The 25,384-nt window shown below is 44.6% G+C and overlaps 1 protein-coding gene across 1 annotated transcript in view; it reads left to right on the plus strand.

Annotated features, from left to right (window-relative positions):
• Positions 1–10,163: 10,163 nt before the first annotated feature.
• tnk2b (tyrosine kinase, non-receptor, 2b) overlaps positions 10,164–25,384 on the plus strand; it is a gene marked incomplete at both ends in the record, with an annotated part of 29,535 nt that continues 14,314 nt past the window's right edge. Inside the window, 3 exons of the mRNA XM_080543228.1 lie at positions 10,164–10,241; positions 23,662–23,839; positions 25,382–25,384. The exon at positions 25,382–25,384 is cut by the window's right edge and continues 68 nt beyond it. Coding sequence (XP_080399354.1) covers positions 10,164–10,241; positions 23,662–23,839; positions 25,382–25,384 — 259 coding nt within the window. The remainder of the gene's footprint in view (positions 10,242–23,661; positions 23,840–25,381) is intronic.

Here is a 25,384-nt window from a genome sequence, read left to right on the forward strand (position 1 = left end):
CTATTTTAGTTAGAAGATTACAGTAGATGTGTGATTCACAGCAATCTGATCAAGGACAGAGAGATGCGGCATCTGATAGGTCCCTGTTGGCCAATGTTGTCTGAGGACCGTGCCAGGATGAGTATGTGGGAGATAACAGGGCATGATTCATCTCTCTACACTTCACTTTGTCCCTTACAGTGTCTCTTCTTATCTCACTGTTTCCTCTTCTACAGTATTATTACCCCTCCTCCTCCTCTCAGGAAGGCACCGGAAGAGTGGGTTACACATTGACCAAACTTGGAGTAGCCTGTCACATTAAAGGCGGGCTGATGCAATCTCCCAGGTCTATGACCAGATTATATCGACACCCACACACCTCCACAAACTTGCATACTTCTTACAGCTACAGTGCCCTCCATAAGTGTGGGGAGGAAGAGGAAGCATTCTGTCTTCTTTTATGAATGAATGAATGAATGAATGAATGAATGAATGAATGAATGGTCTTTATTGTCATTGATATAGTACAGGTACCAAACAACGAAATTTGGGAGGGGGGGCTCCCCTGGTGCTAGGAAACAAAAAAACAAAAAAAAACAAGAAGGGAAAAGAGCTGGTTTACATAAATAAAGGCTATGTACACTATCCACTATACTATACTATACAAATAAAACACTGTGCTGTACTCTATGCTATGCTATAACTATTCTAACATTTCCTATTCTCTGAACTTTTAGCTCTATACTTAACAGTTTGGATTTTTAAACCAAATAATTACAATGGGGTCAAAGTAGAGATTCTCTAGGAAGAAGGGACCGTTCGCGTTCGCGTTCTGGAACCTCCGAACCTTGGTGCTGTCTGGCGAACCCGCCTGTGTTCATACCCGTGTAACCGGACAAAAACAAACCACTCTAATACTCTCTCCCATCATGTCTTTTCAGATCAGTTGAAAGGATCGAAGATATCTTTGTTATTCCTACCAGAACCTAAAACCACTGGATTTAGTCAATGATGACCTCCCCAATTGCTGTGGGGGGGAATCTAAATGAGTCTAATGAAGAGCATCATCACTCAGATTTAGTGGATTGGTCTTTTGCAGGATCAAAATCATGTAGAGTACACTCTGGCTGTCAGAATGTAGTCGATAACAAGATCCCTTCTGCAAGGCATACTACCTAACTATCTCGTTTGTACTGGTGTGTTGATTATTTTTCTCTAGTTATTATCTCTTGCTCTCAAAGTGTACCTTTGATTAGACACAACTTATTGCACTGTGACAGGAGGTGATTCATTAAAATGGGTGATGATAATGAAGTGACCAGTGGAGAGGTACTATGAGTGGGGTTGGTTTGTTTCTCTGTCCTACTCTGGCTATCCCTGTTACCTCAGTGTTGTAGCCGAGTAGCACCTGACCTTAGAGCGCAGCGCATACAGGCTATTTTAGGCCGGGGGATTAATACATACACACCCCTCTGCAAGGATGGACATGTGGACCTGAAGGGCACCAGAAGAGTCAGCGCTCTTTAAACTTTAGCTGTCATAGTAAATCAAGGAAGATGCAAACAGAAGATGTCTTATCACCCCTCTCATATACGTCTAATTGCCGGTGTAGTGAATCTAGCGATGCTATGTCTGTCATGGTTTGTATAACCTTTTTCGGAAGGTAGAATCAAAATTCTATGAGATTGTGATCTGTTTTACTGTTGTTGTGATGTCACAAAACTCAATATTTTACTTTTACCATGGTCATATAAGTATACCCGTTGAGTAAGACGATTATTATATTTGGATTCTGCTTTGAATATAGTGTGTGTAATCTGATGATTCACCTCTCTAATTGAAATCTGGGAAAATATAATCCATTCACTGCATGTCCATCTGTCTTTTCCCTCAAATCAAATCAAATTGCATTTGTCATGTACATTGCAAACATAACCGTAATTAATATAGTGAAATGCTTCGGAATCTAGCATTAGCATTATTCTTATTGTTGGTCATAAAGGACAGTAATCCCTGGAAATACAGATCTCACATGTGACAGTGGATATTAAATTCATGCCATAGAGTCCTTTCTTGTAATCCTCTCATCTGAATTCTGAATTGTCCTTTCACCCACAGTCTGCCCCCTTGTGGTAAGATGTGGAAGTGGCAGCACTGCTATTGTAATTTATATGACAGTGATGGAATGATGATATGAGAAGAGAAGAGCTATGCATAGCAGAGCTATGCACATACATACACACACACACACACACACACACACTGTCAAGGTCAGGTGTGTGTGTGTGTGTGTGTGTGTGTGTGTGTGTGTGTGTGTGTGTGTGTGTGTGTGTGTGTGTGTGTGTGGTGTGGGGGCACGTCACGTGCCACTGTTATCTGGTTGCCAAAACAAAAAAAGAAAAGAGGGAGACTGGATCTGGACCCAGCAATTTCAGTTGTCCTTCTGTTGTGTGTCATTACTCAGCTCAGGCTTTGTTTCATTGTTTTAAAAAAAAGTTGTATTGTTACATCACATTATGCTGGATATATCCTGGATGGAAGGAAGCTTACAGAGGGTGTCCGCACCACTCTCTGTAGCGCTCTGCGGTTGAGGGCAGTGCAGTTGCCATGCCAGGCAGTGATGCACCCAGTCAGTATACTCTTGTGCCTCTGTAGAAGGCCCGCAGGGTCTGCGACCCCATGCCAAACTTCTTTAACCGCCTGAGGTGAAAGAGGTGCTGCTGTGCCCTTTTCACCAGCTGTTTGGTATGCACGTCCCAGGTGTGGTCATCAGAGATATGGACACAGAGGAACTTAAAAGTGCTGACCCTCTCTACGGCTGACCCGTTGATGGGGATGGGGTCCTGTTCCCGACTTTTCTTCTTGAAGTCCCCCACCAGCTCCTTGGTCTCGTCAGTGTTGAGAGAGACGTTGTTCTCCTTGCTGTACTCAGTACTCCTGGCTGTACCGTTGTCTGTGATCAGGCCAAACACTGTTGTGTCATCAGTGAATTTAATCACTGAGATGGAGCTGTGTGTGGCCATGCAGTCATGAGTGTACAGGGAGTAGAGGAGGGGACTCAGGACGCAGCCTTGGGGGGCACCTGTGTTAAGGGTTAGAGGGCGGAGGTCTTAGAGCCCATTCTCACCACCTGGTGTCTGTCCGACAGGAAGTCCAAGATCTAGGCCTAGGGGCCTCAAATTCCACTTGCGTGCGCACCGTTTATAAATCTGAATGTTGGTGTGCGTAAATGTTCTTGCAATTCTTTACGGCAGTTCTACACAAAGCTTTATAAATGAGGTCCCAGGTCTCTGAGCTTGGTGTCGAAACTGGAGGGAACAATGGTGTTGAAACTGTAGTCTACGAACAGCATCCTCACATAGGAGCACCTCTTATCCAGGTGAGTGAAGGTGGTGTGGAGGGCAAGTGGCAATGACGTCATCATCGGTGGATCTGTTTTGCCAATAGGCAAATTGTTGGGGGGGTTCAGTTCGGGTGATAGCGAGTCGCAGACCAGCTCTTCGACCAGCTTCTCACATTTGCTACACTCCCAAATCCCTCAACCCACTATAACCTCACTAAGCTCCTGGCTTGACATACAATCTGGTCTCACAGCTGGCGGCCATTCACGGAGGCTTTGCCCTCTGACGGCTGGCCTGCCTCACGACCCTAGCCAAAATGTATCTGAGGGACCATGTTCGTTCTAATCATTCTACTCTATGGTCTGCGGGAGCATGTCCGTTCTGCTCATTCTATTTCTATGGTTCTGAGGGACCATGTCCATTCTACTCATTCATATTGATATGGTCCGAGGGAGCATGTCCGTTCTGCTCATTCTATTTCTATGCCTGTGACCTTGTATCCCCCTGGACCTGGGTCCCCAACCTGTCCCAGTCTCTCAGTGATGCATTCTACCAAGCTAAGTAGGATTAGATTTCCGTTTTTTTTTTTCTCTCGAAGTTATGCAATGTCATGAAACACATTTTCTTCATATTTTACCCTGGTATTTTTCCACAAAAGACTGTAGATCTCTGGTCACAGCATAATGTAAAAGCATGCATCCTTGTCAAGCAGAGCCTGATGATTTTATTTGTTTCCTCTAAATAGGAACAACACACACTAGTAACGTTTTGACATCTTTCAAAGCCTCTCTCCCTCTGTCATAGCAATCTGCTGGGAATCCCACGGATCAATGGTCAGATATTAAGAGAATTTCATCCTGTGTATGTCAGGCTCATCCAGTTTTCAACATTTGGTGTGGAAAGGAGATTAGTTTTCAACAAGAGGGGAGGGAGTCAGGCTTTACCAATGACCTGGCACAGATATCGCTTAGACAAAAGCAAACACTATGCTCTAGTATATAGTATGTTATATTGCTGTGGACAGTGTGTTCAGATGTTTGATGAAATTAAATATATGTATAGTATTGCAAGAATTCACTCAGTAGAGTGCCCTTTATACAATACATGTGATGAGACAGGGCAAAGTGGTCCTCTGTGGCTCAGTGCATGGCGGTGCATGGCACCCACAACACATAGGTTGTGGGTAAATAGCGTCAATTTAGCGTCAGCTAAATAGCATATATAGAATACCAATCAAAAGAAAAAAATCACTTTCCTATTAAATTGAATGGCCAAACTTTTGACTGGTACTGTATCTGTTTTCTTGAATTACTTTCTTGGTGTATTGGTGTACAATACTGTACATTTGCATTAGCATGCTTGCCTAAAAGGTTGTCAATTCAGAAGGAAGAAGGATAGTAGAGCATTTATAATAACTGGGTCATGGTTCCAGTGGCTAAGCCATGGTTCAAAATCGTCCCCCTTCTAAAACGGCCATCCCCTCTTTCCATACTTTATGTCATTTTATCAATGAACGTGGTATTACTGCCATTTCAAGGTGCGAAGGGGCACGCACACATGCAATTACATTTTTACCAAGTTACTGACACTGAAGTCACTGACGCTGTGGGGATGCTAAAATTGTCCTCATATGATAAAACCCACCACCTCCCCTGATTTTCTTTTACAACTTGAGAACTGAGTATAAGCATTTGCCTGGTTAGTTGTCATGATCAAACGTTACAAATGCAGCTTGCCGAGAAGCCACCCTTCTCTGCCCTCTCCCGCTTCCAGACGAACGCCTACCCTATATTATTGCACTTGGCTTAATTGAGCCGCTATAATTGAGCCGCTATCACAGGGCTCATATATACAAACCTCATTCAACTGCGTTCATTTTACCTACGTTGGTATTTATAGAAGGAAGCACGTACGCAATTTGAAACAAGCGTAGCCCATTTTATAAATAATGCTTACGTCCGTTTAGAAAAATGTGCTTACGTGAAAGTCAAAGATGACGTTCAAGTACTTTTTTATAAACGAGGCCCCAGAACTCACAAAGTTCCCCAGATGCCTTTAATCGATCATCTCATAGCAAGATCTCACTACTCCCCCCCCCCCCCCACCCCCCCAACCCCCCACACAGAGAGAGAACTTTACTGCCTGACCTAAAGTGATGCAACAGATTTGTATATTCATCTTATCTGTCCACAATATCTTTTTCCAGACCTCTGCAAGCTTTTTAGGTATTTTTAGTAAACTGCATCCTGACCGTCGTTATTGAGCAGAACTAGTGGTTTGCACCTTGCAGTATAGAGCCAAAAGAAGACAGAATTCCGCTTTCCAATACTTATGGAGGGCACTCCTGTTTTTGCACTGGAATTGTGACACGGAAAGACGCAAAGCTTTTTAAAGTTTCAAATGGGAGTTTCTACCACGGCTCATTCATCATGAGAGAAAATCCTCAACCAGGAAATAGTTTTATTGCTTGAGAATGGACTATATAATATGGATGACAAGAAATTGAGGAGTTTTTGTGGCCGACAATACTTTTCTTGTGTCATTCTGCCAGATGAACAGTTGGTGTGCTACAGTAGGATGCATATTTAACTAAACCAATGGAAAATATCGAAAGATGCCATATAGTTTCCAGCACACAAGACATAATGCAAGCATATCCAACCCAGTCCACTACCGGTATATGAGCCCTGGGCTCTGAGTAGTGGACAACAGGGAGATCATACAGTCCTGCTTTAAAGCTTAACCGTGCGCAGGAGCGCCTGCGGTCTACCCACTAACTGTCGTAAAAGAACTGATGGGAGTCAGAGCTGAGTTTTTAAAAGGGTGGGCTGGTCCTCCTAAATGGGTAGTGATGTTAGAGTTAGGAATGCTACAATCTGTACTGTCCACCCCCAGCCTGTCTGGGCCCTTCAGTGTGCTTTCCATCAGCGCTACCGATCCCTAGCCACCCGTTTCAAAAACGGTTTTTCCCCCTCTGCTATAAGGACTCTCAACACCTGACTCACTGCACTAACCCTGCCAGACGTACTGCACTTTATAAATTATAAATATTGACTATGTTCTTGTCTTGTGGTTATGTGTGTACATGTCCACGTGATAGTTATGTGCAATGTGTGTATGTTTTTGACACTGCTGTATTGAGCTTTTCCACCTGTACCGCAAACAAATTCCACAAACCTAGGTCGTGTGGTCATTAAACGATTCATTCATTCATTCATAGGATAATAAGGTGCTACCTGTTAAACAGGCCCCAGTATACGTCTCCCTCTACACAACATGTCTGACAAATAGAGTGAGGCATCAAACGTAATGTTTTCCTGCTGTTCCTTTTATTATAGGAAAGATGGGTTCAAAATCCAAATTTCCCTCTAAATTCGGACCAATCACAAAACTCTTTTGCAAGCGCGTCGCCTCGCGCGTGTTGAGAGCGCTTCAGTCTCGATCGCAGTGCGGACACAAACCGAGACGAGGTTAATTGCGACATTGTAACATATTGTAACTTACTACTCCCTAAGTCGGAACGAAATGAAAGCGCCCTCAGATTCCTTGCTCTGGATTCTAAGATTCTAAGATTCTAAGATTCTTCAACCTTATTGGATGTCACAGGAGAAGACTCAGTGCTGTTTTATTGTCAAAGGGAGAATGCAGGGGTGCCATTAATTGTGACACAAGTGGTTTTGTTAGAAATAATTATTTCTTGATGACAGATTTTTTTTTTCTGAATACATTTACCTCAATTAAAGGTTGGATTTCCTTATTTCTTTCAGTGTGACATAAAGCTAATTCACCAAAAGAATTCTTTATAACAACATTTTTACTAATCTTTACCAATAATTGTGGAGGGCACTGTATATAGGTATGTGCGTATGTGTCTGGCTCTGTTTGGCTGACTGAGTGATGTAAACAAATAAAAAAGTAGGTAAAAGTATAGAGAGACTGATAACACATTGAATGTGAGGAAAAGGACATTCTAGTACAGCTGACTGTATTAGAAGCTCAAAGAGTGTGTGTGTGTGTGTGTGTGTGTGTGTGTGTGTGTGTGTGTGTGTGTGTGTGTGTGTGTGTGTGTGTGTTAGAAAGAGATAATGAGATGGAGAAAGAAAGAAAGTAATTAAAATGAAATAAAGGGACACATTAACAATATTGTTGACACAACACCAATATTGAAAGAAAGAGATTGCACACACACTTTTGTTTATTGGCATATGTATTTTTTTGTTTGTTTGTTTGTTTTTGTCTCTTGGCTGTTGTTTATTGTCTTTTTGTTTGCTGTTGTGTTTTGTCTTATAATTACTTTATTTTTTATTACTTTCTACTTTACGGAGTTAATTGTTTTCCTTTAATGTCTGTCCTTGTTGTGACGTCTAGATGTTTGTTGTTTAAAAACTTACCAAAATAAATAATAACAAACAAACAAACAAACAAAAAAGAAAGAAAGAGAGGCGGGGTGTGAAATGAAAGAAAGAGATGGGAGAGAAAGAGGTGGAGGGTGATGCAGTTGATCTCTCCATCTGAGCTATTGAGAGGGAGGGGTCGCTGCAGCGAGAGTCTGGTGGAGAAGAGCGTGGTGGAACGACAGAATGTACAGAGAGTGAAGGTGAGGAGGAGGAGGAGGAGGAGGAGGAGGAGGAGGCAGTGGAATTCAAGCAGAGCATGGAGGCTAAAGTCAACAGCCAGGATTTGCAAGGATCTGATTGGCTGCTGAGACTAGTCCGACCAATGAAAATTAGTGATTTTGGGTTAGTGATTCTGCTGTGAGAGGGTTTCTGGCTAGCCCACAACAGCACACCAGAGGGACCAACAAACAAACAAGAGAGAGAGAGAGAGAGAGATCAACCCCTAATCCCTGGGCAATTATTAGAGATATAAAGGGATCGCTAACCCATTAGCATAGCAGGAATACCCCTGGAGCATCACTCAGGGCTGTTGACTTATTCTAGCCAAGTCAGAGTCATACGTGTTACTGACTATAGATGCAGGGACCCATGATGGCTATTGACATCTGTATGTGTCTAGATCTGTGTGTGTGTGTGTGGGCATGCGGCCGTGTGTGTGTGTGTGTGTGTGTGTGTGTGTGTGTGTGTGCGTGCGCGCGTGCGTGCTCTCACAGGACAGCACGGCCATGACAGAACAGATTCAGCAGTGACAGGAGAAGGGATGAGAGCGGGAAAGCCGCCTGCTCAGTGGGCTGCAAATAACAGGAACGGAATGGATAACCAAACTACTGAGAGAGAAGTGAGGAAGCAGGAGAGAACAGTATTGAGAGAGAGGGAGGGAGGGAGGGAGCAGGAGAGAGAAGTGTCAACAACAACCACAGCTGCGTCACCGTCATCGAGATCAAGTGCTGATGCAACGGTCATTGATATCGAGGTTCTGGCTGTGACTCCACGGTCAGGGTTGTAATGTGGAGAGATCAGGAGGCGTGCAGATTGGCAATCCCCGCCTGTCTCACTGTGCTCTCTCTCTCCCCCTCCCCCTCCCCCTCCTCTCCCACCCTACATCCAGATGTCCGCTCAGTTAGCCTCCAGATGGCCCCCCTCCCTATAACGGAGAGATGCTTTCCCTGCACGCAACGCACACACACACACACACACACACACACACACACCAGCGTGGACGTGTTTTTCCTCTCTCCCTCCCTCTCTCTCAGGGGAGGATTAAAGCTCCTCATTAGTACTCTGCTAGTAAACCCCCCCTCCCCACCCGCGGCTTACTCATTGGTTACTTCTCTCAGGATCACTTCTGACTGGAGAGGACCATGGCAACGGGGGTGGTGGGGGGGGTTCGCTGTCACCGTGGCCGGTTCACTAACGGAATGGCTGACCGGCTCAGGCTGAAAAAAGGGAAAAAAACTGGGACTGCTGAAGAGTGGAGGGACGAAAAAAGAAAGGAGGAAAAAAAAAACTCGACAACAACAACAACAAGGGATTAGCCGTCCGCTTCAACAGAGCAATCAGGAACTCAATTTAAAGATAATGGATTAAAAAAAAAAACATCACAATAGCATCACCCAGATTCTCTCCAGATTGCTAAAATAAACCGCCGATTGAAGTGGACAGCTGGTCTAGAGATGCCCAAAAAAAAAAAACGACAATGAAATATAAAAAAAAACAGCCCTGGGGTAATTCATTCTCATGCGTTCGTTCAACATCCTCTTTGTTTTTCAAAGCTTCCTTCTTTTTTCTGTGGTGATATTTGTATGTTTTTTGATCAGGGAAAAGAAGGGAAGCTGAGGGATGCGGAGGAGAGAGGTGTAGGCAAGCGGAGCATGCGTCAGCATTGAGGCAGGACAAACAAGGGCACGCGAAAGAGAGAGGGATGGATAAAGAGAGAGAGGGACCGCGACAGACTGCGACTAGGGAGGGATGGGGGGGAGGAGAGGAGCAGGGTAGAGAGAGAGACGGGAATTGGAACAGGCATTACCACTGAGAGACAGAAATAAACTACAATCTGTCACCCTTTCACACTTCATTCATAGAAGACTATCCTCACCACGGATCGCTGAATCAAGAGCTGACTCCACTGCATTCAGACCGGGACACCCTTTTTCAGACAGAGGATGAACATGCCAACCAGTCTACTACTGCCCTAGGAATATATAGGTTGACATGTGGACTATGGACTATCCATTTAATGTGGACTATCCATTTAAAGGTAGTCTACCTAACCTGCGAGCTCACTCCTTTTTTGAATGGGCCTCAACCTCCACAGAAGACTGTCTTCAAAAAACAACACCTAACTACTATAAATAGCGGTTAAGGAGATCACCGTGAGACACTGAGAGGCAGAAGCTATTGGAGAGCTGACAGTTCGCAGGACGGGGGATCGGCGTTTGACCTCGCCATGGGAGAGACGGCCGAGTACCGGCGACTGCAAGACACCTCAGAGTACCAGCGCCTTCCCAGCGATGATGATGAGGAGGTATTTCATATCCCCCTGTGGAACCGCAGTCATGAGGCTACATTATGACAACACTAGCAGTTTATCTGGTGATGTCATTTATCTGGCCTGTAGGTATTTACAACCTGTTTATAGAGAAAACGTACGCAATGTGCGGTACAAAAGACCTGGGAGCGTTTGTGAGAGAGGGAGGGGGTACGAAGTGGTAGTTCTCTCTCAAGTACTGTACTATCGCTGTCCTATTCTTTGGTGTATTTCATTTGAATGAGAGGGTCAGGACATACTGGTCTAAGGCAATCTGTCATATGCACTGAAGCCCCCCTGCTCTGAACCACAGGACTCAGCCTTTGTGTGAGGAGTGTGTGTGTGTGGGTATGTGTGTGTCGGTTTATGACTCTGTACTGTGTATGAGCAGTGTGTGTGTGTGTGTGTGTGTGTGTGTATGTATGTATGGGAAGGGCTGGATCACTATACATAGATCGTAACATACCCAAAACACAGTACAGTCGTGTGAGTGTGTGTGTGTGTGTGTGGCTGTGGAAGTGTGTGTGTGTATACAATAGTCGTGTGTGTGTGTGTGTGTGTGTGTGTGTGTGTGTGTGTGTGTGTGCACGTGCGTGTGTGGGTGTGCATGTGTGCGGGCACAGCGGGTAGAGCTGCAGGATTCTGCTGTGTGAGAGTAAGGAAATGCTACAGACAGCAGAATCCTGCAGTTCTACCCGCTGTGCACGCACGCATGCACACCCACACACGCACGTGCGCACACACACACACACACACACACACAGTATGCTATGACCTCATTAACCAGAGAGACGGGAGGGCTGAGGGGAGATGGCGGGGATCTCCACCTACACAGGTACCACCTTATCAATCATTCAGACCTATTTTGAGAGCCTCTTATTGGAGGGGGTTGTGGTGAAGAGGGTTTGGTGGGGGGGGGGGGGGTTGCACCCCATTGCTTAACTTGCCATAAAGTTTACCCACCCCTCCCAAAAATGATGTGAATTTTGATTTAGCTTCTCTGGCACACCATATTTAATAACATATTTGATCATTAATTAATTAATTAATTAATAAATGCAAACTCCACAGTCTTGTGCATCGGGTGCCTTCAATCTGCATTGAGTTTCTTCAATGTATGTGTTACGGTACATGTGGGAAAACTAGGGTTAGGGTTAGGTGTTAGGGTGCTAGGGTTAAGGTTAGGGTTAGGGGTAGACATGCCAGCATGTACCAAGTCGACGTAGCACCTAACCCTAATCCTAGTTTTCTCACATGTACCGTATTCCCACATAACCGTAACATATGCACTTCATGAGCTCCTCCGTTAGCATACAGTAGTAGTATGACCTCTTCAAAACATCACTGACCACAAGCCCACACATGGTTATGGTCACGTTGTTGAGGCCAGTGATTGAGTGATTGAGTGAGTTAGCTAGCTGAGTTAGCTCTGTTAGTTCTGTTCCAGTAGGCCAGGCCGCTCACCCGGTAGTGTGGCTTTATACACTAAGCCATGACCCCTTCTGTTGAGTGTAATTTAAATTAGGACACATATGGTGTGTGTGTGTGTGTGTGTCTGTGTGTGTGTCTGTGTCTGTGTCTGTGTCTGTGTCTGTGTCTGTGTCTGTGTCTGTGTCTGTGTCTGTGTCTGTGTCTGTGTGTGTGTGTGTGTGTGTGTGTGTGTGTGTGTGTGTGAGAGAGCGTGCACACCTGTGCAAGCGTATGTCTTAGAGCAGTGTATTCTTTTCTTTCTTTCTGTATTTTTCTCGAGTGCTTTGATCATATCCAGTAATAGGCTGTGTGGGGACCTCACAGAAAGAGGCGAGTCCCAAATCGAATTAGTGAACTAATTTGATGTAAATTCATGGTAATGTTATTGTAATGTAATCTGTGGTTGGCTGTTTTAAATTACAAATATTAGCATGAGTTGGCATTCAATTTTCACTGTAGGCCAAATCAAATCAAATCAAACGTGTATGTATAGATACACAGATGCAACACAATGCACTTTACAGGATATGGATGAAAACAATTATTATTTGTTTTGTTTTGTTTTTGTCTCTTGGCTGTTGTTTATTGTCTTTTTGTTTGCTGTTGTGTTTTGTCTTATAATTACTTTATTTTTCTTACTTTCTACTTTATGGAGTAATTGTTTTCCTTTAATGTGTTTTAATGTTTCCGTTAATGTGTTTTCCTTTAATGTCCTTTCCTTGTTGTGACGTCTAGATGTTTGTTGTTTAAAAACGTACCAAAATTTAAAAAAATGAAAACAATTAAAAGATGATAAGCCAAACCCTAAGAGACAAAACATAAGATAATGTGTATTACAGTCACAGGGGGTGTAAAAACAGTAAAAACAGAGAACAAGTGAGGACAATGTAGAGGCTAATGCGTGGTAAAATAAAAGCTCAAATGTAATAATAAAAAAAAGACTAAAAGCAGAAAGCCTGTATAAATGGACAGAGAGATGTAGATATCCTTTAATACATCGACCAGACATTTTTAGATTAATTGACATCATCCTCTCTTTTTTCAAATTAGGGTATTTTTTCAGGACATTGAGAGGATTTACCGTAGACATTATGTAATATGAACATCTAATCAACTGAAAAACCTTTATTCATACATTAAGTAATACATACAAGTAATACATAGTCAATCCCTGCCGCTTGCTAATGAGTGATCTCATGCTTTTATTTATTGATGCTTTGAGATTGAAACACAAAGAACATGTAACAATGTTACCTTGACGACTCTGTCATTCCACCATGTTTGGTGTCACCGTGTGGCTGCTTGGTGGAACTGCAGGTAGACTGAACACTCCTCCAGGTTGTTGGTTTTAAGCGCTTGGCTGGCTGGTGAGTCTGCGTATGACCCCTGAGTCAGCAGAGAGGAGGATCATTTCCACAAATGATACTCCTCCTGAGACACCTGCCCCTCAGCACTGCGTCTCCTAAAGACACCCGCTTTCCCCTCTACTGTGTCCCCAAGAACTTCTATTTGCCCCCCTTGTACTGTTTCTCTGTTTCTCCAGTGGAAAAAAAAAATAAAAAATTGAAGAATGTGATAGAAGAAGGTTTTTCCTTCTATCAATGTATAGAAGGCCATTACAGTGACATTCTGTTTGAAGTTCCAAAGAACAACATCCTCTCTTATAATAATATAAACCCCTGAAAGGGACTTGCAGTGTCAGACATTAGCTGCTGTGTCTCTGCATGCATGCGGGATTCAAAGAGGTAGCCACCAGGGACAGAAAGGCCAAACTAGAAAGAAAGCTTGAATGTTATGTACTGAGGGCCTGAGCCGGATTACTCTTCCTGCTACGACTGGTGGATTGATGATTCACTTGCTTAGTATTCAAATGTATTGGTTGTAAGTCGCTTTGGAATAAGGCGTCTGCTAAATGCCAAAAATGTAAATGTAATTGTAACAAACAGATAGTGGAAGGGGAACCGACAGCCCTGAAGCTAAACTAGCTAGCCCCCTCTAAGACCCCTTTCCCCCCTCCATGGCCCAGTGTCAATAGAGCCTGGATGAGAAGTTGACTCACTCCATCCAAATCTACCAATTCTGGAACCAGGTTTTAATGGTCAATCAAATCAAATCAAATCACATTTTATTTGTATAGCGCATTTCCTCACAAAATGTGACCCAATGCGCTTCACAAAGAGCAAAGAAGATAAAGCAACACACTAAGATGGACATTTAAAAGGCGAGATTGAATAAGTCGTTTTTGAGGTCTCGCTTGAAAAATGTTTCCAGAGTTTTGGACAATCTCAGGCTCTCAGGGTAGTAGGGTGTCCTCCTCTCCATATTTCTTGGTCCTGGCTTCTGGGACTGAGTTCAGTGCCAGTGGACCTCAGGGGTCTACCTGGTGTGTATCTTACAAGCATGTCCATGATGTATTTGGGTGCATGGCAGTGGAGTGACTTATAGACTAGTAAAATAATATTGAAGTCTATTCTATAACTGACAGGGAGCCAGTGCAGTGATTTCAGGACTGGTGTGATGTGTGCTCTCTGTCTGGTCCTTGTAAGGACACATCAGCAGCATTCTGAACCATTCGCAGTCGACTAATCACTTTTTAGACTTTTTAGACACTTTTTTTTCTGTCCGGAGAGAATTGCAGTAATCTAGTCTGCTAGTGACGCATTCATTCGTTTTTCAGTGTCTGCCTGGGAGAGAATAGATTGTACCTTAGTTCTTCTTCGGCGTATGGGTAGTTGTTTTTCCTCTCCACTCCACCAGGCTCGGGGCCGAGGGGCTACCCTTTTACCACCCCGAGACCTGGTTGAGGGGCTCACCCGGGCTATATTTCTGGACACCCCTCCAGAAGCCACGTCATCGTCTCGTCATCTAATACCGACAGACCATGCATCCCGTTGGGTGGGTGGTACACCGGGCAATCCAGGATAATATGGTCTGCGGTTTGGTCCTCTGCGCCACACTCGCACGACGCATTTGGGGCCAAGCCCCATCTGTGCATTGATGAGCGGAAACGCCCGACGCCGGTCCGGAGACGATTGAGCCTCACCCAGGATAGCCTTGGCAAGTCCATCCCGAGGGGCTCAGCGCCGGCAACTGGGATGTGGTCGCGGAGTTTGGAGGTGTTAGCCTCCCACTCCGCGCGCCACATATAATCCGCCCATCCTGCCGCACTGATGTTGAGATCTCTGCATTGCTGCCTGAGATCCTGTGCGGCAGGCACAAATGGGTGTCTCGACTTGAGACGCCGGGAGGGCTCCGCTGTTATAGTGAGCCTATCATGGAGCAGATGGTTATTAAGCTCCGCGGCCCGGCAGGCGAGACGTGCTGTGGCTCCCATGCGGCGGAGGCCTGCGGGCTGGATGCCTGCTAGGATGGGAAGGTTGTCCACGGGGGTAGGACGCAGGCATCCTGTCACAATGCGCAAGGCTTCGTTTATAGGCGAGTCGATGAGGCGGGTGTGGGCACTGCGACACCATACTGGGGCGCAGTATTCACTAGTTGAATAAACGAGGGCTAGGGCTGCCGTGCGCAAGGTCCTTGCGCCGGCGCCCCAGCCCGAGCCAACCAGTCGCCTCATCAACGCCACACGAGCTGTTAACTTCTTGCGCAGTGACTCGAGGTGTCGGCGAAACGTGAGCGTCCTGTCCAATGTCACGCCGAGATAGATTGGCTCAGCGGAACATGGCAGGGGAGTTCCATCTAGGTGTACTCTTACCTTAGTAATGTTTCTTAAATGATAGAAGGATATTTTTTGTTGTTATTTTTGATTTGGGTTTCAAAGTTAAGATCTGAGTCAATTATGACACCTAGATTTCTGGCCTGGCACTTTTTTTCAAATGCTCAAGATCATTTCTCTCTCTCGGCTTTCTCACCGATGATCAATACCTCCGTTTTTTCCTGATTGAGTTGGAGAAGAATTTGTCTTCAACCATGCATTTGATATCAGAAATACAATATAGAGCTGAGGGGTAGCATGGATAGGCTGAAAAGCAACAGTCCTAGGCAACCGGAGCAACCTATGGGAGAGGAGAGTAATCGTGAGCTTAGAATTCTAAGGTTCTATCTCCGTTTAGGGTCGTTCAGAGATATTGAGCGTCAAAGTTTTTTCATTCCATTATGTTTTGTGAGATGGAACCTTTGTATTTTATGAATTACTAACTCAAAAATGTCAACATTTTAAAAATAACACCACACAGGCATTAATAAACACCTAATGGATCAGATTATGTAAAAAAACTCAATTTTGACAAAAATGGAGAATAGAACCTTATAATTCTAACGTCACGTAGTGTCATCTCCACGGCCGCTGAGGAGAGAGTCCATATGGGTCAGCCTCATTCACTGGTTTGATACCAGTCCTGATGCCTGTTTACATCTGGTTTGATAGCAGTGACATGTATAGCAACACAAGGTTATGATGTGTTTTATATGCTGCAGAGGTACAATAGCGATGCATGATTTAAAGTAGTGGTTGTACAGTATCTATTCTGTCTAGGACTATTTTCCCACAGGGAGATTGTGGCCTCAGGTAGGCGTGACCCAAACTTTGGTGGAAACTTTTGGGAGTTTAATTCCAGACTCCCAGAGTCCCTGTGAAGCAGCCGTGGGAAGAGGAGAAGCTTTCTTTGTCATATTCTGTGTTAATGATTAAGAGCCAGATATACAGTATTGACATCATCTTACTCTTACCGGCTTCGAGCCCACAAATGATTCATAATACTTTTGAATGAAGTCAACGGGGGCATGACGTCATTTCATCTCAGTGAGAATGGAATGGAAGTATGGGATGTAAGCGTGTGTGTAGACCGGGGCACTTTAAGGACTTAATTTAATCACTTAATTAGAGTCAGACTGTTTATGACGACAAGGAGTTTGAGGAGCTTGCTGTTGTTGTTGTTGTTTTCTATTTTCCTCTGTATCACCTGCTAGCCTCTCCTCTCTTTTCCTCTCGTAAAGAAAATACTTCCTAATTAAAACCTGGACTATTTTGACTGTTTATCTATCTCAGGGGTTAAACCTTCTGTAAAAGCCTGGAAGAAGAAAGACAGAGGGAGAGATTAAAACAAGGGTAGCGAGAGAGGAAGGGGGCCCTATACAAGACAGACAAAGTAGAATAGTTTTCATGGGCAGTGACGGAGCAGAAATACCAGCAGAAAAGCAGCTGGTATGGGTTTGTTTACAGTCAGCAAAGCTAACATTTTTGAAGGGTTGAAGGAAGGGAATAAAGCCTGCACCAAATAAAGAAGAAAATGCAGCCAGTCAGTCCTGAGGGAGGGGAGAATGGAGGGAGTATGAAGGAGAGAGGGAAAGGGTGACTGGGAGAGAGAGAGAGAGAGGGACAAGGGGAAAGAGAAAGGGTGGGTTTATCCAGACAGGAAGTAGAGGGTGTAAGAGTGGTGGAGAGTGAAAATAGACGAGAGGGAGAGGGGGAAGGACAAAAAGCAAATAAGAGGGAGGGCAAGAGAAGTTTGTGGGTATGTCCGAAAGGGTGAAGGAGTGAGTGAAAGGAGGGAGAGAGAAGGCAAGAGTGAGGGGAGGAGTGAGACAGCAAAAGACGGGGGTAGGCAGGGCAGAGAGAGAGAGAGAGCTGGGGTCAGAGAGCGAGTTAGAGAGCGAGGGAGGGAAGGAAGAAGTGTATGTGGTGGTGTTAGTGGTTTGAGGGGGGGGGGGGGGGGGGGGGGGGGGGGCTTGTTAAGATCCTAACATAAGTGGGGGGGGGGTGCTCAGGAAACGAGCTCTCCATCCTGCAGTTAAATCTGACCCCTTTGGCTTCAGATCAAATGCTACTTCAGCCCCAATACCATGGAGCCTCTGTCCCCAACACAGGGCACTTCCCTGGCTGTCTGAGGAAGAGAGAGAGGAAGATGAGGAAGGGGCAGGAGAGGGGGGGAATGAGAGGGAAAGTAAGAAAGGGGGGGGGGTCGCAACTGAGCAAGAGGGGGAGAGAGGGAGAGACTGGGAGAGTGGGGGGGGGTAGGGGAGGAAGAGAGGGAGAGGTATAATGAGGGGCAGAAGAAATACCAGGAAATCACCAAATAGACAGAGTGCCCTAGCCAGCCAGCCAGCAGAGGAACGAGAGGAAGAGTGTGAAAGGGAGGGAGGGAAAAGAGGATTGACCATAAGGGAGGGAGGGAGAGAGGGAGGGAGGAGAGAGATCCAGAGCCAGACGCCGCCGCTAGCTTGGCTCACAACAGAAGAAACAGAGCCTCCCTCCAGTGCACACACGGTCACACTTTTCTTAATACATATTCAAGGACAACTACAAACAAACACACAAACTTAGCTCACTAAAACACACACACACGCACACAAACACTGAGTCATCTCTCTCTCTCTCCCCAACTGTCATTGTCTCGTCTGAAGCTGGCTGCTCTTCGCTGCTCTGCGAGTGAGAGTGAATCTGGGCGAGAAGCGAAGCCGCGTCTATTTTTAGCTCCACGATGGAGGGGATGGATAAAGGAACGGACAGTAGCTGGCCACGCTGAGGAGAGGAAGGAGAGGAATAGCGTAGAGAACGAGAGAGGGAGGAGGGGGCAGACTTCTTGTTTGTGAACTCCTGCAAACTGTGGGATTCCTGCTGCTCTTACATGAAAGACCCTACCGCTAGAAGACTCGTCCCAAACTGAGACAACGTACCAACTCTGCCAAAGAACTGGGCATCATTGGAGTACTCACAGCCAGCTGACATGTGATTTATAACTCATTCATATTTCGTTCTGTCTTTGGATTGATTTCCTCTGTGTTGTGTTGGGGGAAGCTTATGACGAGGATTGCCCAGCAATGGAATGTAGTCTGGAGGAGCTCCGTTTTGCATTTTTGGGGGAAAAGATTTGGGATTTGGATCTGTGGAGAAGAACACTCTGCGTTCCCCTCTTCAGAGGTCAAAGCTGGGCGTCCGGTATGCTCTGATATCAGCCCACAAGAGCACGCGCCTTTGACCATTTAATAACACATCACTCACACTCTTTTGCATACACACACACATACAGAATTTCAACAATGCGGCGCTTCGACAAGCTCAGAAAGTCGTTCCCCTTCCTGGCACACTTCCATGTATATAGAGTAAGTATGTTCCTTTAATCATGTTATTATGATTATTGTTGATATAAGCAAGACATTAATCGTGGGTACTGTAGTGTGTGATAGGTGTTTAGGTACTGTGGCTGTATGGGCTGTATGGGCTGTATGTATGTATGTAGAATGTATGTGTGCAGGTGTGCAGAGACATAATTAAAACATGCATGTGTGTGGGGCGCTTAGGTGGCGTAGCGGGTTAAGCGTTGACCATGTAACCGCAGGGCTCCCGGTTCGATTCCGGCCGGGGACATATCCTGCATGTCATCCCTCCTCTCTCTCTCTCACCCATCCTTCCTGTCTACATCTCTACTGTCTCTGTCACAATAAAAATGAAAATATGAGTGGGACTGCCCCACAAAAAAACGTTAAAAAAAAACATGCATGTCTTCAATGGCAGACATTAGTGAGGGGCAACGTGTCTGCGTCCAGTCCGGTGCACTGGACAGATATGAAGCCTCATCCTAGATTAAAAAGCATGTTTAATGGAGAGTTTTGTTCTTGACTAAGCTTAATCTGTTTTCAGGAAACCCACCCCCAATGTCTCCAATGTAGTGGTCACCAATCCTGGCCCCTGGAGAGCTACCAACCTAATACTACAGTCATACTGGTATTCAGATGACATACAGTACGGTATATAAGTGATCCTTAGTGCAAGCCAATCAGTGTTAAATGTACGCTAGTAAATGTGTAGTCTTAAGCAAAATGTAGTTTTAGTGTAGGTTGTGAGCTGGGATTGCATAAGGAATGTGTAGGCTGGCTTTCACAGCAGTCTCATTCATTCATTCATTAGGCCTAATTAACTTTTTAATGCATTGTTGTATTTTGAAACCCCAGAAACATTCAGCAACATAGCAACACTGCTGGATATGTATTAAAGTGACTCAGGTTGCTATGTCCTACCAAAATGGATGGCCTGATGTCCATTGCTTTACTTTGCCAAACCATCACCACATGCCTTTCATTCTTGCACATTGCCAAGCCACTGTGACAGTACATGCCATCACCCTGTTAACACTGTGTCCCTGGCTTAATGAAACGTAGCCGCAGCTGCCTTGGAGAATAGCGAGTGGAGCTCTAACGCTGTCCTTACGCAGTGTCAATTTAATGTAATCTGAAAACCGGTCTCAATGTTGTCTATTAAATCAACATTTAGCCCTAGACCGTATCAGTTGTCTTAAGTCGGTTTCTATGGGACCACTAGAGGAACATACTAACTTTCCCTGATTGATTTAGGCTCAGGAACATCGAGCCGAGACAAATATCTCCAGCTGGACTGTGTGCAGACCACAGGGAGTGTTGTTGCACAGCCGGGTCTTGAGAGCTGTCCAGCAGCACGGTTTGCATTTCTTCACCCCGCCAAGGGAAATGAGTTCAGTCCAGAGGCATGTTTCACCAGGGACATCTTGTTGCTTGTCCGCCCCTTTCCTCCTAATATTCCTTCCCTCCCATAAGAGGAGTGAGCTCAATTCCCAGAGAAGGGAGCGCATTCCAATAGTCTAAAGTGGCTTCCTCTCCTTGTACATTTTTACATTTTTGGCATTTAGCAGACGCCTTATTCCAAAGCGACTTACAATCAATACATTTGAATACAAAGCATGTGAATCATCAGTCCACCATTCGTAGCAGGAAGAGTAATCTAGCTCAGGCCCGGGGCCATTGATAGAAGGAAAAACCTTCTCCTACCACCTTCTTCTAAAACCTTTTTTTATTTTTTATTATTACACTGGAGAAACAGAGAAGGGGGGCAATAGAAGTGTTTAGGGACACAGTAGAGGGGAAAGCGGGTGTCTTTAGGAGACGTAGTGCTGAGGGGCAGAAGATGTCTCAGGAGGATCAGTTAAGGTGTAACCTGAAGAGATGGGTCTTTGACAGAAGATGGGTAGTGACTCTGCAGTTCTGACAGCCGTGGGGAGCTCATTCCACCAGCGGGGAGCCAGTGTTGTGAAGAGACGTGATCGGGCAGCACGACTGCTGTGTAGAGGTGGTGGGGCCAGTCGGCCAGCCGAGGTGGAGGAGACCTTGTCTCCATCCCTCTGACCTGAAAGAACTGGCCAAGTGAGAGCCAGTGCAGACGCTAACAGACTAAAGATGTCTAGTAGTCTAAAGAGGCTTCCTCTCCTCGTCTCCCTAAATCTGTACTAACATTCATGTTACCAGTTATTTTATTAGTGTTCCTGCTACTACACAGTAGGAACAGTATTGGTATTGGTGGTATACTTAATATTATTTTCCCCGCTTTGGTCAAATAGCTCAAAAAGTCCCTGACCAAAAAACGCTATAAATTCGCATGCCACAACTAGAGAGCATCAGTAACCATGGCAGAAAGAATTACCATGATTAGACCATAGGTGGCGCTAGAATAACCAAAAGTAAATAATTAACTTCAGAATGCTGGCATTTCCACTCCGTTGGATGAAAATGTATGAAACTTGGTACAGATGTGTCTTTCCTCATAGGGAACATATTTGCCTCAATAACCCATAAGGTCCACCATGATGGATTTTTCTGCAGGTGCAAAATTTGGCCAAATAAAAATATGATTAAATATTATTATAGATGTAAGTCTGATTGGTCCAACATTGCATAATGAACATGCGTGGTGCACGTCTCTCTATATGGTGTTAAAGGATAAGCCACTTTAGACTAAAGACTACCATTGTTAGGGTTCGGGTTAGACAAGATGAAGACACACTATAACTGTTGAGCTCGCTATGCTGGCCGGCATTCCCCATCGCCCTGCGACAAGTCACACCTAGCAGCAGAACAGCGTGTCCTGCTCCTGCCCCTCACGCCTCTGGAGAGGCAGATCTGTGTACACAGCGTCAACATTACTCTCTCCATCTCCGCCTGTCTGCCCTGTTTCATAGAGCCGGATGGAAACATCATACGATGTCACAGTCCTCCCTTTTTGGGGGCATTTTCTCTTTCTCGTATTTGAACACCAACCCTTGACCTCTTTAGATATCTGGGGCAGGAAGAGGGCAGGAAGTGGGCAGGAAGTGATGTCGACTTTGGCACTGCTGCGAGTGCTTACACGTTGGTGTTGACAGCCAAATGGGGATGTTTAATCATGGCGATTCAAATGAAGATGTTGTAGAAAATACTGGATGGATGGTGTACCCACCAGTACTCAGTATTCTTTAACTTAAGAAGTTACATACGCAACTCAAGCTGATGTCCAATCTCTGTTGCCATACTTTACTTGACTTTCAGTCCATCCAGTCTAAACTAGTATACAGTTGGGGAAATAAGTATTCAACACATCAACATATTTTTAATTCAACATATTTCCATTGCAGCTATTGCACATACAATTTAGACCAGACATTGGTATTAACTCAATACAACCACACAGCTAAAGAAATTGTAACATTCCAATCCATAAAAAAAAGATCTGCCACATCTGAGTGTGCCATTGTTTTTCAACAACGTTTCAGTAAAACAGTGTGTTTTGAATCAATGCTCTTTTAAAAGGTGATTTGAAATCATTATGAATCTTTGACCCTAAATTATGGATATTGTATATGAGAGAGCACCACATTTGGACAGTTTTGTCTGAAACCTACCCTATGCCTATTATTGGTCATTTCTGCTGATAAATGTTTTCTGGCATTTTACCATTTTCTCTGTCTCAGTTTAGTTTAGACTAGGAAATGGATCAGCCTCCATTGAATATTACATAGCAAAATATGGACCTAAAAACGACTGTCTGTCTATTCATCGCCAATCTCAGGATTTTCTTTTATCAGGTGAAATATCCTGTAAAGTTCTGGGTGTGGTGACAGCCACGGCATATCTGTTCAATCAGATTTTTGAATCGGCCATCCTTTTACAAAGATCCATCCCCCAACTTCACAGGTCTTATCAGCTGTATTTTTGAGTATTTTTGGCTTTCTTTACATTATATTTTTTGGCATTTGGCACTTACTTAGACAAATGTATTTGTCTAAGTAAGTGAATCATCTATCCATCCATCATCAATAATATCAGAGTCATTGTTGACGGGCTCTGGACATTGGGCTGCTTATCTACTAAAAGACTCATTCTTCTAAACTGGAAGGAAGCAGGAATCAGCCTGCTTTTCCAGGGACTCCTGGCTGAAGGAATACCTGGACTTGCTGAATATGGAACGGGCAGCAGGGGCGTAGCCAGTTAATTTTCAGGAGGGAGACACATGGGGGACAACAGTTCAATTGGGGGGGGGGGAGCCAGCCAAAAGCGACCCCAAAAAACGTTTCGGTAAAAAATGAAGGCCATGAAACCTCTCTCTCTCTCTCTCTCTCTCTCTCTCTCTCTCTCTCTCTCTCTCTCTCTCTCTCTCTCTCTCTCTCTCTCTCTAATTTTTCAGATTACAGACGTATCTGCCAATATTGACTTTCTTTTTGAATGAAAAACTGAACTGATATTTCACTGTTCTGTGCCTTCTTAATGAAGAATTTATTGCATCTTCCTTTCTTTTCATTGTTAAGTCTACCTTGAGAACAATTACAAACAAAATAACTTCAATTTAAACTGTTGAAAATGCTACTTTCCTCGACATGAGAAAACCATAACTTCCGGGGGGGGGGCTACAATCAGTGATCTTTGTGCGTCAGTACCATTGTGAAGACGGCGCTTAGAGTAGGTAAAAGAGAGATGGCTGTTCTCGTGTTAAGGGAAGCTGTGAGGGAATTGCTATGGCTGTGTGTATGACTGTGCAGAGGCTGGGGCATTACTGTGCCATAGAGTTTTATGATTGTGTAAAGGCTGCTCAGTTTCTCTGAGCAGTTCTACAGAGGCTGGAGGATCAATGTCATGCAACATGTCTTGAGGAGAAGTGTGCGTGCCTCTGTGCTCTATGCTTAGTTGCTCTCTTTCTCTCTGTGTTCTCCAGAAGCTGGGCAGTAGTATGCAGTCTGAGGAGGGCACAGAATGGCTCCTGGAGCTGCTCATGGAGGTGCAGCTGCAGCAGTACTTCCTGCGGATCCGTGACGACCTCAACGTCACACGCCTCTCCCACTTCGACTACGTCAAGAACGAGGACCTAGAGAAGATCGGCATGGGGAGGCCTGGTGAGTGTGTGTGGCTATATGCAAGTATTAGAGTTTCAATTAGGGTCAGGGTTCAGCCTGCAACTGATGTACAAGCGGCGCCATCCAGCGATCATTGTGCGTCAGTACACAGCTTCTCACTGTAAAGAGTCATTTGACACGAGGGCGCACTAAAAGTAGGTGAAACAGCGTCACACTTCAAGTGTTAAATTCAATTCAATTCAATTCAATTATACTTTATTTATCCCCGTGGGGAAATTCATTTTGCCACGCCACTCTCTAAAAACAACACATGACAACACAACATAAAGGACAGACAACAATACTGGGCCAGCCATATAAAAAACTGTAAGATCATGATAGAAAAATTGATAAAAAGATGGCTATAGTTATGATATTAAAATACTAAAAAGTGATGATGATTAAAGTAGCATGTAATCTACCCCTATCATTAAACACAACACCTAAGATCACAATTATGTAGTTTTCCACTCTGTCATTATTTGAAGGAAAATATACAGTACTGTGTAAGAAAATCCTCCAGAACTAAGACTCCTAATACCATACCATATTTAACCAGTAATTAACCACAAAAGAAGCCGTTAGTCTCCGGAGAGGGAGCCTCAAAGCTAATAAATAACTAATAATTGAGCTAGCCAACCATTAACGTTAGCCCCCTAGCCTTGAAGTTCCCTGCCAAAGACTAATTATCCTCTTCTCCGCCTCTCCTCTTTTCTCTTTACATTTCTCCTCCACCCCCACTTTTTTTGTGGAGAGGGGGGGCGAGGAAAGGAAAACCCTGCTAAAGTACTTATTTCCCAAGTTGGTCTGAGGGGACAAGCGTCCTTAAGCACATTATGAAAAGTGTGCCTCCTCTTTCTCTTTCATCTTTTCTCCTCCATTCACCACGCTCTCTAAGCTCTCGTCGACGGCCCTCCACACTTAGATTTACTACTTCATGCACATCAGCAAGCCGTCCTTTTGGTTTTAATTCTGGGTTTTTTCATCTATATTTTATTTTACGTTTTTCAGATGTTACGTTGGTCATAGAGTCACCACCTGTGCATATTTGCCTCCTTTTCCACTCTTCAGGTATGAATAACATGAATCTTTTCCATATTGAGATTTAGGGCAGGGTTTTAGGGTTTGCTGCCTTGGAGGGGTGACATGGACCGTGGCATGGACCCCACTCAGTCCGCCCTGAGATTGGGAGGTCGTGAGTTCCATCCCCGGCCGAGTCATATCAAATACCATAAAAATGGCCACGCTTTGGACCGTTTCTTCCTAGACTCCGCCATGACTCCTTGTTGCAAGTTTCAGAGTTTAACTTAATCATGACGCGTTGTTTTTTTTAAACGTACAACTGTCAGCACATGTGCAAAACAAGGCAGCGCCGATAAGAGAATCGCCAACCTCGGAGGGACACAATTCCGATGCATCGAACAATTTTGTTGCCGGTTCTTAAGTGTAACCAGTTCTCGATTACCAACCCCTAGGCTTGTGTGACGTTCCTTCTCTTTCTTTCTCTCTCTCTCTCTCCCTGTCTTTTCTCTATTGGTAAAGGGC

This window comes from Nansenia antarctica (genome assembly GCF_963989245.1).
Source record: "Nansenia antarctica genome assembly, chromosome: 12".
NCBI lineage: Eukaryota > Metazoa > Chordata > Actinopteri > Argentiniformes > Microstomatidae > Nansenia > Nansenia antarctica.